At 40.1% G+C, this 13,947-nt stretch overlaps 1 protein-coding gene across 1 annotated transcript in view; it reads left to right on the forward strand.

The window, feature by feature from the left end:
* Nucleotides 1–3,074: 3,074 nt before the first annotated feature.
* The window catches only part of MYO15B (myosin XVB), a 100,864-nt gene continuing 89,991 nt past the window's right edge, over nucleotides 3,075–13,947 (forward strand). Inside the window, exons 1-6 of the mRNA XM_067464812.1 lie at nucleotides 3,075–4,478; nucleotides 7,362–7,423; nucleotides 9,882–9,956; nucleotides 10,367–10,463; nucleotides 11,068–11,171; nucleotides 13,076–13,139. Coding sequence (XP_067320913.1) covers nucleotides 3,075–4,478; nucleotides 7,362–7,423; nucleotides 9,882–9,956; nucleotides 10,367–10,463; nucleotides 11,068–11,171; nucleotides 13,076–13,139 — 1,806 coding nt within the window. The remainder of the gene's footprint in view (nucleotides 4,479–7,361; nucleotides 7,424–9,881; nucleotides 9,957–10,366; nucleotides 10,464–11,067; nucleotides 11,172–13,075; nucleotides 13,140–13,947) is intronic.

Here is a 13,947-nt window from a genome sequence, read left to right on the forward strand (position 1 = left end):
AACAATAGGACCCCCCATCTCCCCAGGCCCTTAATGGCAGAACACTTGAAATATAGAGTTGTTCTTTGCACTCAAAAGGTCACTAGTTTCAATGTTTCAAGTAAACAAGTGTGAATTGAATAGGGAGACAGAGAGTGGTAACACAAAGGGTGCATCTACACTGTAGAATCAAGGCAGTTTTGGAGCCACTTTAAGTGCTGTAGCTCAATGCTGTGGAATCCTGAAAGTTATAGTTTGATGAGGCACCAGCAGAGAAGGCGGAAGACCTTAGGAAACTACAGCTCCCATCATTTCCTAGCATTGAGCCATGGCAGTCAAGCTGCATTCATGCTACCCCTCTATTCTACCTTGGTCAGACCACACCTGGAATACTGTGTCCAATTCTGGTCACCGCAAATGAAGGGAGATGTTGACAGGCTGGAAGGTGTCAAGAGGAAAGTGACAATCAAGGGTCTGAAGAACAAGCCCTATGAGGAGCGACTTAATAAGCTGGCCATATTTATCCTGCAGAAGAGAAGGCAAGGCTGAGAAGAGACATGATGAGGGCCATGTATCAAGATGTGAGGGGAAGACATAGGGAGGAAGGAGCAAGCTTGTTTTCTGCTGCCCTGGAGACTAGAATGCAGTGGGACCATAATTTCAAACTACAAGAAAGGAGATTCCACCTGAACATAAGAAAGAACTTTCTAACTGTGAGAACTGTTCAGTAGTGGAACTCTCTGCCTCTGAGTGGAGGCTCCTTCTTTGGAGGCTTTTAAGCAGAGGCTGGGTGGCCATCTGTCGGGGGTGGTTTGAATGCAATTTTACTTCTTCTTCGCAGGGGATTGTATTGAATGGCTCATGAGGTCTCTTCCAACTCTATGATACTATGATTCTATGATTCTACAATACTCATGTACCCAAAGTCTCAGATTGTTCTCCTTGCAAATTTTCTTTGGACAACAGCTACCCATATGGAAGAAGCTCACACTCTTAAGTGCCCATTTTATCCTTTTGCATGAGGCATCATTTGGATTTATGGTTTATTAGGAGTTTAGAAACTTTTTTTTATTTTTAACATGAAAGATGACTTGTTCAAACTCAGTTTAAAATATAAATTGATAATCTGGTTTGCTGAGCGTCATGGAAATGTCTGTAAAAGTGATGGAATCATTTCAGAGTGTTGTGGTTTTGTTGTGTTCTCCACATGCTGGAATCTGGCGCACTTTCCACTCCCAGCCAAGGACTGTCATTCTGTGTTCCTAATGCTCACCACCTGGTGCCATTGTTGGTTGAAAAGTTCATCTCTGCCATTGGGAAGCTTGAATTATTGATACCAGCTTCCCTTTATCCTCCTCCTCCCCTCCCTGCATCATAGGGCTTCCTGGTTTAGTCTACCTTTACTATTAGTTTGAAGATACCAGAATAAGGTTCTCCTTCACCTTTAAAGAACATGTTTTTAATGTGTTAGCCTCCAAACAGGAGGACTTCTAGTATTCTGCGTGGAAACAGAAGAAAAGAGACAGGTAAGTTGAATAACAGGATTTAAAGTATTCCTGAAAAAGTCTTGATTTATGGCGCTGGAAAAATGCAATGAAAGTGAAGCCTCTGAAATATTAAAAGCAGGCAGACCTTATGCTTTACGGTTGTTTGCAGTGCAAATACAAAATGATAATTTGAACATTGAAAATATTATATACCTTGGGGACAGTACATCAATAATATTCTAAACAGAATGCCATTTTGTGTTTTCAGTGCCTGGGTGGGAAATAAGAAAGTATACTGGAATCTGTTCAACTAGGACAACTTTTTCCATTGCAAGGATAGGGAAGTGTGTTTAGAGGAACAGTATTGCCTCTGCACAGTCAAGACAGAGATTGCATTTGGTGGCTGGTACTCTATATTACCTTAGATTTTGTGTTGCAGAATTTCAGCAGTGTTGAAGTTGGACATCTTTGCTGCAATTCAGCTTGTTGTCATTGTGTTCCTTGGATCCTCCGTTTCATTTTGTAACCTTTTAGTTGTAACTTCACACCACAAAGAACTTCTGAGACCAATACAGTTTACTTGTAAACAAAAACATGGAAGAAAGAAAACAAATTGCTACTTAATGGAATTATTGTAATAGGAACATAGCCTCAGACCTATCCATTAATCACATGTTTTGGTGTAAAGTCTTTCTTGGTGGCTAATAGTTAGATTTCGCACATTTCTTCATATTAGGTGTGTTGGATTGCCTTTGTTATTTCTCTGTTTTGTTGGATACACAATTATTCCTTCCTGAGTTTATATACTTCCCAGTTTCCTTCTTTTTTTTAGTGACCGATTCCCATTTATTTTCTTGATGGTTGCTTGGCATTTTAAATACATATGCTATACACAGTACATGTTAGTCAGCATTTACAGTATTTCAGCCTTCCTTTAGTTTATTTCATTGCATTGACAGAATGTGTTGGTGCAACTCCTAGCTTTTATGTCTGCAATATTTTATAAAAATGGAAACTTGTTCTGGATTGCATCGCCAGTTACTTGTACACAAAAATAGCTTCTATTATTTATTTAAGTTCACATGCCTTCCATTTTCCATGGATTTCTCAAAGAAACTGAAACAGATGCCCAGCTCCACCATCACCCTTTAACCTGGGAGTTGGTTCAAATGTAGTTTGTCATTTCAGTTGGAATTAAAAATGGGGAGCGAGAGAAAAGGCAGTAAAGGAAGAGAAAAAGGAGACACCATACTCCAGCTGAATATATCTGTGTGGAGCAAGCTTGTAAATCCCTTGGGCATATTTGAGCAATTTAATGTTCTTGCTTCTGTGTAACATAGTAGGGATGTAGACCAGATACTTTGGTATACAACTCCTAAAAGTTCAATCCAGTGTACCTAATAATATGAAATTGTGGTAATCAAAGGTACTCCCCTTTACCCACAGCATTGACAAAGCGAATGGTGTCTAATAGAACCCAGATTATACAAGATATAGATTATACAGAAATTGGTCAGATAGGTGATGCCCAAGTAAGAATTTTTACTTGTTTACGAAGTGCACTTAGACAATTGCATTTCCCCTCTTTATAGGTGGCATGTCGGAATAATGGCACCTTCTCGATCTAAGAGACAGCAGAAAACATACAGAGAAAAGAAAGGCAAGAATGAATGTAAAGAGGCAACACCACCTCTTTCTCAGAAAAAGAAGAAACATACTGAAGAACTCAAGAGCCAGGAGAGAAGGCAAGATGAAAGAAGGAGTATTGAGCAAGCTAATTCTGAAGATATGTCATCTGAGAAAGATGACGTTTCTGCTGTCTCTTTGCAGGATGAGGCAAAGAGCAGCAGAGAGTTGAGGAGGCAAAACGAAGGCAGGGAGGGTGGATTTAAAGCCAGAAGAGAGAAGAAAGAACCCAAGGTCAAAAGAGCTCATTCCAACAGAAGGCATGGAGGCCAATATGTGTGCAAAAGAGAAAAGGCAAAAAGTAGGGATGTGAGGCGAGAAGATCAGAGCAAGGATGAGAAAGGATCAGACCCAGAGTACTTCAGCAGTGTCAAAAACCATAAACAAAAGGAGACTGAAGATAGTGAGGAACATGCTTTGAAGGGAAAATGTAAGAGTCAACTAAATAAGAAGAAAATTGTCTCTGACATGGAATCCCTCCAAGTAGAAAGTGAGGAAGTGTTGTCTTGGATGCCAGAGCCATGCCAAAGAAGACACCATGAAGAAAGCAGGGGGCGACGTAAGAAGAAGTCTCACAGTAAGGCTGGCAGGGTCCAAAGTGAAGGGCAGAAGAAGGCACGCATTAAAAATCCAGACTGTGTGTTTTCCAGAGCATCACCTGTGAGTTCAGAGGATTCATCTTGTTCTGACCCCCAAGACAAATGCAACTTGAACCAAAGAAGAAAGAGTCAAGAAATCCAAAAGAAAATAATCAAAGTCCAAGAGGAGATAAGTTCTTCAGAAGACAGTGAGGAACAATTCTGTAGTAAGAAAGGCTTGCCAACTATTGTGGAAAATCAACATACAGACAACCGGAGAGACCACCAAGAATTTCAGCAAACAACTAGTGAGAGTGAAGGGAAGCCAGACGATGGAGCCAAAATATGGGGATCTGAGGATAAAGAGAATGACTCTGAGTTGGTTGAGAAGATATCAAGGAAGAATAAAAAACATGTGCAAAGAAAAGCTACACCAGGTATCAGTTACAAGCACAGTGATGGTGAGAGTACTCCAGGCAACCACAGTGGAAGCTCCACAGACGGAGCAGAAGGAGAAGGAGAAGGAGAAGGAGAGAGTGATGATAGAGAGCATGACTATCGCTTGAGAGGGGGTGGTGACAAAGATGACCCCAGCTGTGAGCAAAGAAGTGAAGAGGATAAAGAAGAAAAGAGTAGCTTTGAAGAAAGAAGTAGCCCTAAGATAAGACGACAGCCCAGCAATAATAACTTAACCAGACATCTTCAAGAGACAATCCAGGAAAGGGAGAAGAAGAGCAGCAAGAACCAGGTGTCCAGAACTGAAACCTCATCCTCATCACAGGCAGTAAAAGATAAAAGGCAACCTTCTCATCAGGCTGGGGCATCTCAAGAATTCACAAGTTTAGAAGATCAAACCAGCCAAGATCCAAGGACCAGATTAGATGCAGTGGCTTTCCTTGCAAAGAGATATTGTCATCTAACTTCACAATCCCAAATCCTACTTAACCTAAAGAACAGGCATAGAGATGTCAAAGCTAAACTATTGGCTGCTGATACACTTTGTTATTCCTCTAAACCAGCAGAAATTGTCTCTGGTTCAGAGAAGACTCAAAGCATCCATCCAAGAAGAGACACAACAAGGTGCAATGTAGTGGCTGTTCAGGCTAAGGAAGGTAAAGACTCAAGGTTAAGTCTTTCTACTTCTTCAAGTTCATATTCTGACACAAAAAAGCCTTTGGCTGAGAAAAAGAAGAAAGTTGGCAAAGGAATTGGAAAAGTAAAGAAAGCTAAACACCAGACCTTGGAGACAAAAAAAGAGGTGGTAATGGAGGAGGAACAAACTGGGGAAGAGAAAGAATTAACACCTAAGCAAACAAGATCGAAATCTCTCCAAACTCTTTCAGCATTCCGCAAAGTAACCCATTGGCTGAGCCATAAGCCTCTCAAAAAAACTAGTTTGAAAGGTCGTTTCTTAAGTATGGTACGTGCAGTTGGCATCTCACGATGGCTGGTAAAGAGGTTCCACAAGAAGAAAAGGAGCAGCCAACCATCTGGTTTCAGGAGAAAAATGGCCATCCGCATTGTTAGCACAGTCGGACTGGCCAAGCGGTGTAGTAGGACCTCCCATGACTCAGGAAGAAAACAGATCAAGAAAGATTTATGTAGCAAAGGAGCTTCATGTTCCCTCTTAGAATGTGATCATAATGTAGGTAAGGGTGCAAGTAGGAGGAGAGAACAAGACAAGGAGAAAAGGTTTTCAAGTAATTATCCCCACAAAGAAGCCATTCTTCACTCTCAATTAATGAATTCCAATGGACAGTCAGAGGAAGAGAGAAGAAATGGTATTGACGCAAGGTTTGCCATTGTATTTCCCAGAGTTCATCAATTGGTGAAGTCAAAAGCTTCCTCTCTTAGAAGTTCTGGCAACAGTGCATCACAGGTTCATCCAAACATTCAGTCTAGAAGGAGACCTTTAACGTCTACACAACTGAACAGACAAAGAAGCAACCAGGAGCTTCCTTGCAGTTTTCATACTGATACAACTTTACCCGGTAAGCAAACCAACCTGCTCCTCAAAGAGAATCATAGAATCATAGAGCTGTAAGAGACCTCATGGGCCATTTAGTCCAACCCCCTGCTAGGAAGCAGGGAAATTGCATTCAAAACACTCCAAGGCAGAGAGTTCCACTGCTGAACAGCTCTCACAGTTAGGAAGTTCTTTCTAATGTTCAGGTGGAATCCCCTTTGTTGTATTTTGAAGTCATCGTTCCGCGTCCTAGTCTCCAGGGCAGCAGAAAACAAGCTTGCTCCCTCCTCCTTATGACTTCCCCTCACATATTTATATATGGCCATCATGTCTCTTCTCAGCCTTTTCTTCTGCATGCTAAACATGCCCATCTCATTAAGCCGCTCCTCATAGGGCTTGGTCTCCAGATCCTTGATAATTTTAGTGCCCTACTTTGGATAAATTCCGGCTTGTCAACATCTCCCTTTAATTGTGGTGCCCATATTTGGACACAATATTCCAGGTGTTGTCTGACCAAGGCAGAATAGAGGTAGTTATTCATGAGAAATTAAAGTTCTAAAGACAAAGACATAATGTCCTCCAAACTAGAAACTTCTAAATACCCGCTTTTCAACTTCCCTGCATTTAGATTACTACTACTACTACTACTACTCATTCATTCATTTTGTTTTTAGAGGAGGAGAAGATATCATGGGGTTCTGCCCCTTCTTTCTTGGAAGAGGAAGATGTAGAAGACCTAATTCAGAGAACTGCACCAGAAACATTGGATCAAGTGCATTGGACACAGTGTCAGTCTCTCACCTGTGATCCTACAGCTTGGCTGAATTCTGAAATGCTGCTTCCACGGCTCACCATTGAAAACTTGAGCAAATGGAGTTTATATAAAGGGCAGTATGTTACCCGGTCTCCTAGGTCAAAAAGGGCATTGCAAGGAAGGTGGGAAGTAGAGGATGTCAACGAAGATATTCTTGAGAAAGACCTGGCACAAAGACAGGTTAGGAGTGTCTTGTTATTGTGTGCCTTCAAGTCATTCTGATTTATGGCAATCCTGTCATTGGGTTTTCCATAGCTGAGAGTGTGAAACACCCAAGGTCATCCAGTGGAATAGGAAACATTTCTCCATTTCATCCATCGACCTATGAAACTGAACTCTGAAGGATGAGTAGAGAGCCTTCATCATGTTTTAGACTGCAGTTCCCAACAACCCTTTACTATTGGCCATGCTGGTGGGGTTTCTGAGAATTCAGATCCAAACCATATGGAAGCCAAAATTTTCACAATCCAGGTCTGCAGATTTAGGGTCTCCAGATCTTCAGAAAGAAATAACTAGAAGATGCCAAGAACTAAATCCTATACAATAACAGCTAGTATCATACATGTTAATGAACTGGTGAATCCACTTCTTAATTTAATCAGAACTTTAAAGAATGTATTCAAAATCTTGAATTCTACCTTCAAAATAAGGTCAGAATCTTGAATACCTGCTTCAAAGTTTTGCTATCTAACTCTGGAACTACCAGCCACCCCTAATCTGGACTATGTAAAGCATGTGCAGAGTAACCAACTTTGCCTTTGTTTAGCATTGTGGCCATATATGCAAGATATCATTATGTGACCTTACTAGTTGAAGTAGTTGATGATACAAAGCTCTTGAATGCCTTCCAGGTTGATAAAGATGAAGATTGCTATATGGAATTGGAGAAAGTGGAGGATCTTTCCAGGTTGGAGTAAGTAAGGAGCAATGACATTTCCAGGGAAGATTCTTGAAGATGGTCTACTTTCTGGCCTTCTACTGAAGACCCCCAATTGAGGCACAGTGCTTCTCTGAAGCCATAGGGTTTATTAAAATTCAATGAAATTCAAAGCCATCACTAAGAATTATTGAATATACTGATGTAGATGTTTTCCCACATGACTCATATGATTGTGGTTTGGGCAAGGGAGTGTATGGAAATAAGAATGTAGAAATTTTAAAAAGAATCAAACTGAACACATCTTTTTAAATCTATTAACAGGGAAGTCTGTGAAAGCTCTGTGTTGCTGTGCTTGAAGAAGCGATTTCATCGGAATTTTATCTATGTATGTGTATTATGTTAAATAAATGATGATAAATGATGGGAGGAGCAGAAATTAGTAATGCTTCCTTCATTGTGGACATATATAAAGTCAAACCATGTTGCTCTTTCTTCCTAGACGTATATTGGGCATATCTTGATCTGTGTCAGTTCATTCAAACCCCTCAGTCCTTATTCAGAGAAACTGATGATGCAATATCAGAAAGGGATGCTCTCCAGAAATGCACCGTATGTCCTGTTTCTTCCCTTCTGCTAATGTTCCTTCTGTTGTTATATTTGCCTTTTGAACTCAGTGAAATAACTTTCATAGCACAAGATCTTTGGGATTTTCTCCAACATCCAACATAGAAGTGATGGTTAAGATATCTGCATTAAGGGTCTTGGACATTATTTGTTATTATGTTCCTTCAAAGTATGCCCAACTTTTAGGAATTCTACCATAGAGGTTCCATGGCAGGTTTTGTTCAGAAGAGGTTTGCCATCCTCCCCACCTTTTAAGGCCAGTCAAGAGAATGTAACTTGCCCACAGTTTCTTAGTCAGTTTCCATGGCTGACTAAGGATTCAAACCCTGACCTCCCAAAGCCATAGTTAAACCAATATACAGTACCTTGCTGGTGTGAGAGCCATATGCTGCTCATTAAGAACTCGCATACACTGGAAGTTTGATCGCAATCCACCTAGAGCTGTCCAAAGTTCTGAATCCCATCCCTCAACACTTAGAATAATACAAGCTCAGCATCCCTTATCCAAAATGCTTGAAACGGATTAGGGTGGAGGATGATTTGGATTTTATTTATTTATTTGGGTTATTTGCATATTTATAATAAGATAGCTTGGACATGAAAAAAAGTCTGGGTACACTGTACGTTGACCCATCACAAAGCAAAGGTGCTACTATCTCAGCCACTATCTCAGATTTTCATATAAGAGATGGTGAAAAGGTCACACTAAAATATTGAGTTGCCTTTGACATGGATGGCAATAACTGCAAGTATTCACACATCTAGCAATATCTGAGATACTTCTCTTAGCCCTATTTTTCAGCTGGTAACTGTTCAGCTGAGACATGGGAAAGAGTGGTTGGTGTTCCTGGAGCTTCAGTGAGTCACAGAAGGAACAGCCATAAGCCAAGGGTTACTCTTGTTGTTGTAATGTGTCTTCAAGTTATTTTCCAAGGATGATCTTAAAATGACCCTATCATGGGGTTTAGTTGGCAAGATTTGCTCAGAGTAGGTTTACTACTGTATTCCTCTGCCAGCATGTGACTCAATCAAAGTCACCATTAGGTTCCTATGACCAAACAGGGATTCCAATTCTGGACTCCGAAGTCATATCCAACTCTTAAACCACAGTGGCTTTCGATCTTATGCAGCTCATGAAAGCCCATAAGACCACTGCAAGGGTACAGATGGTGGGGGAGGAACTGTGATTGAAAATGATAAAATTAGATAATTCTACATATCTAGTGAGTCTCCTTAGTTTATCGTTTATTTTAGGACAGCACTGTTTTACCTCTCAGCTACCCAAGTTTGCTGCTATCTGGAATTATGATAATTAGCTGACCCCAAGAAAAGATAAATGCTACTAATTTCAGTAGAACCAAAAAGCGCTTAACTTTCTCTTTATAGTGACCACTCTCAGATGTTGAAATACATCCAGAGCATAAGGAAGTTTTACAGACCCGCTAAAATACCTTCCCCATGCTCTATTTCTACCACTTCAGCTGCTATACAGCCTTGCAGTTTCTCAAGTTGCTCCTGACATGGAAAAAAAGTTACTATAGCTGTTGCATGGTGAAAACAGCCATCTTATCATGGTTCTCCAGTAACTTCTAAACTAGATTATTATCTGTGTGGGAAACCAGAAATGTCGAATGGTACAAAATATTATAACTATAGATCTGTCGGGGATAGGATGGACAGGATACAAGATCCCATGGCTATTTCATCTATGTATATCTTCATTTTATTCTGAACCTTGCTTAACTTTGACTCGGGGTTTTGGGATTAAACAGACAATTTTCATAATAGAACTGACACTGAAGGAGGCTTGCAAAGTAGACTGTGTAGGAAATTGTGAATTATGTTTGTGTTTCTTCTTCCCATCCAGACACATCTTTGCCATCACAGAAATGGCATATGCCATTTCTCAGACCTCAGAGAAAGAGCAGTGCATTGTCATCAGGTAAGGTATCCTTTCCAATATATTTTGTTGTTTTTCAGTCTCCTGGTAGCTTCATCCTCATTAACTGGGGGAAAAGTAAATAGAATTAGCTGCATTCCAGTAAATGTTTATGAGCTGATGGGAACTGTGGAAGCAAAGAATGAAACTGGGACATTTTAAGAGGAGCTGAACAAGTGGGATAACAAAAGATCTATAAGGACTGTCCCTGCCAAATAGGACAGGAAGAGGGTATGAAAGGTGTGTTTGGGGTAACAGTAACTCACTTAACAATTGTACCATGGAAACTTGATCCATGCCATGCTGTCCAGGGAAATCTGAGAACCCTAAAGTGACTTTCCCAGCTTCTGGATATAGCTGTCTAAATAAACACACTAGTCTTTGGACTATTATTCTGTTTTTTTCTGCTGCAGTGGACAAAGTGGCTCAGGGAAGACTGAAGCTGCCAAAGCAATTATCCTATACTTGTCCAGACTGTACCAAAGGCAAGAAAGTCCTGTAAAAAAGCAAGTATGTTTTATATTATCATTAACAATATCTACAACACCATAATCAATAACAATTTCAAACAGCAAATACCTTGATTAAAAGTAATATGATTATTCACAACTATCATGAAATCAATTCCAGTATCTAGATAGGTTAATATATCTAGACAATGTTATATGTCGAGACATATTAGTCTTCTTCTTCTCTGTACGCCAGTGTGCAAAGATGCGTTTTTAGCCATTTTTTTAAAAGCGAGGAGACAGGGGGCCATTTTTACTTCTTTTGGGAGGGAGTTCCAGAGGTGGGGAGCAATCACGGAGAAGACCCCATCTCTCGTTCCCACCTGCTGTTTTTGTGATGAGGGTGGAACTGAGAGTAATACCTCGCTGCCCATTTTTCTAACACTCCCAAAAACCAAGAGCATTCAGGTTTTCATAGATGGAAAATCTGCTGTACCCGACATGAAAAAGTAGCACTTTGGCTGCGGTAGATTCCTCCTTGCAATGCTCCACTTGACTTCATGGGATCATTTTGTTGTCACTGACTAAAACAAATATATTGTCTTTCATTGGATCATTGCCATAAACATCAACAGTGAGGGCAATATTCCCATTGTCATTTACAGCCAACCGATGTGCTGCCCATTCTAGAAAGTTTTGGAAATGCAAAGACCATCCTAAATGACAATTCCAGCCGCTTTGGAAAGTTCTTGCATGTTCACCTGAGACGGTAAGTAAAGAGCAGGGAGGACTCTTCCAGACTGGACTAAAGAAAGCTGAATTCTCTTGATATACTTGTCAGTTGATTCAATTTCCATGTCTGCTAATTTACTTCTTGGAAGCTGTAAGTAGTATTTTAAGGATGTGTATTAGAATTGCTCCAAAGGTTTCTTAAAATCAGGACATGTTTTGCTGAGGTGGTCTATTGTTTTGAAAAGTATTTTCCCCCTCTCTCTTCCCCTCCCTTTCTTTTAGAGTTTTAGTATTATAGGGCAAAATTTCAATTAGCTGATTCACTATAGTCCAGGCATGAGCAAACTTTGACCCCCCAGGTGTTTTGGACTTGAACTCCCACAATTCCTATCAGCCTACTGGCTCTTAGGAACAGCAGGAGTTGAAGTCCAAAACACCTGGAGGGCTCAAGTTTACCCATACCTGCTATAGTCTGATAATATGAGAGAAAGAGTGAGTGAAATTCCAAATTAAAAATAAATCCACTCAAGGATAGGAGTTAAAACTTGCTGCTAGTGCTTGGGTTTGCCAAAACATAGTTTAGGACAGCAAGATTTTTTATTGTTGTTGTTGTTGAATAAGCCGGTGTGGCATTATATGTAGCTTAAACATTGAACTATGAGTCTGGAGAACAGGGTTTGAATCCCTACTTAGCCAAGGAGGCTCACTGGGCGATCCTGGGCAAGTCACATACTCTTAGCCTCAGAAAACTCTGCAATAGGGTTGCTTTAAGGTTGCCATAAGTTGGAAATAACTTGGAGGCAAACAACAACGGTGTCTTTGAACTGCAACCACATATACTGCTACCTCTCAACACATTTACTCTATCTGGTGACCTTTTGGAATTCATTAAATATTTCTGTTTTAAACAGGAAAAAAGTGGTCTATACCATTATAGGACCAACATATTTACTAACAAACATTTGCTAAACATGTGCCAAATCCCCAATAGTTCAATGGAATAGGGATAGAGGAAGTTTTGCTTATTTTTGACTTCCAAGTCCCAGAATCCCCAGACAGCATAAGTGATTATGGAATATTCAAAGTTTTTTCAGCCTTAAAATAGTTCTTCAGATGAAAACCGGGAAGATGCTGGGCCTTCCTCTGAGGCTGAGAGAGTGTAACTTGGCCAAAGTCATGGCTGTGTTGGTATTTAAATTCCATTCTCCCAGAATTCTAACTTTTTTCGTGTCAGGAGCGACTTGAGAAACTGCAAGTTGCTTCTGGTGTGAGAGAATTGGCTGTCTGCAAAGACTTTGTCCAGGGGACGCCCAGATGTTTTACCATCCTGTGGGAGACTTCACTCATGTCTCTGCATGAGAAACTGGAGCTGATATTTGGGAGCTCACCCCATTCCCTGGAGTTGAACTACCAACATTTTGATCAGCAGTCCTGCCAGCATAAGGGTTTAACCCATTGGATCACTGGGGGCTCCAGAATTCTAACTCAAACAGCTACTCTACACTACTCTCTCTCAATAATTAGTCAGTATGTTCCCATACATCAAACAATGGATGAAGGGAATGAAGACCCAGTTACCTCTTTTTGCTGTTAAGTGCTGCTGAGCCAACTTCAACTCATGATGACCCATGAATGCGAAACCTCCAAGTCTCGTTGTCACCAACTCCCCTCATCAGGTCCTGCAGACTGAGGGCTATTACTTCCCTGATTGAATCTTTCCATCTGATAGGGGGTCTCCTTCTTCTCCTGCTACCTTCTATTAAACCAATGTTACCATCTTCTATAGGGAGTCACATCTTTAAAAGGCAACCATCAACAATATCCTTGATGAAAGTCCTATTTTTGCCTTGTCTTGCAGCTTGTTTGTTGAAATCTAGTATAAGATCTGTAGTCAGGGTATGAAATGAAATGATTCCTCTTACAGGAATTTCTCTCTCATAGCGGATTCATGTCGGGTACATCGATCTCACATTACCTTTTGGAAAAGTCTAGAGTTATTTTTCAGGTAAGAACAAACCAGCCTTATATCTCAGACCACTGATGTTCGCTTTTGTTTACAATAAATAATTATGTACTAGACATGGCTAAGAAAGGATTGTTGTTGTTGTTCTTGTTGTTGTTGTTGTTGTTGTTGTTGTTATTATTATTATTATTATTATTATTATTGCTGCTGCTGCTGCAATGACTTTATTCATAAAGTCATCTTTTTGTTGTTGTAATGAACAACATTATGATGCTGTAAAGTCATTTTTCTGGGGATTGTGAAGCAGTTGAGCTCTTTTTTTCTATTTTTAAAGGATATTTTTAACATTGTAAAATAAAAAAGTAGTAAGTAAAATTGTGTGCTTATCTACTTATGGTGACCCTGTGACTGTCATAGATTTACTTTGGTAAGGAATACTCAGAGGTGGTTTTTGCCCATTCCTTTCTCTAATATATAACTTTCTATGTATGATATACATTGGTGGTGTCCCATCCAAATTCTAACCAGGGATGACACTTAGTTTCCAAGATCTTAAGAGAGATGAATTACCTTTTTTGTAAATTTATGATTATTTTTTAACATTCCTTGTATCACTGGCTGTATATCCTAAGAATGAAACCAGATTCCATCTGATCTTAGAAGCTAAGCAGGGCCAGCCCAGGTTAGTAATTGAATGGGAGACTGCCAGTGAATCCTAGGTGCTGTCAGCTACATTTCAGAAAAAGAAACCAGCAAAAAGCTATATTCCCTGTCTAAGAAAATGTTATGAACTTCATAGGATCATTATAAGTCAAGAGGCAACTGGAATGCACACACACATGCTCTGAAT

The sequence above is a fragment of the Anolis sagrei genome, chromosome 2 (assembly GCF_037176765.1).
Source record: "Anolis sagrei isolate rAnoSag1 chromosome 2, rAnoSag1.mat, whole genome shotgun sequence".
NCBI classification, from domain to species: Eukaryota; Metazoa; Chordata; class Lepidosauria; order Squamata; family Dactyloidae; genus Anolis; species Anolis sagrei.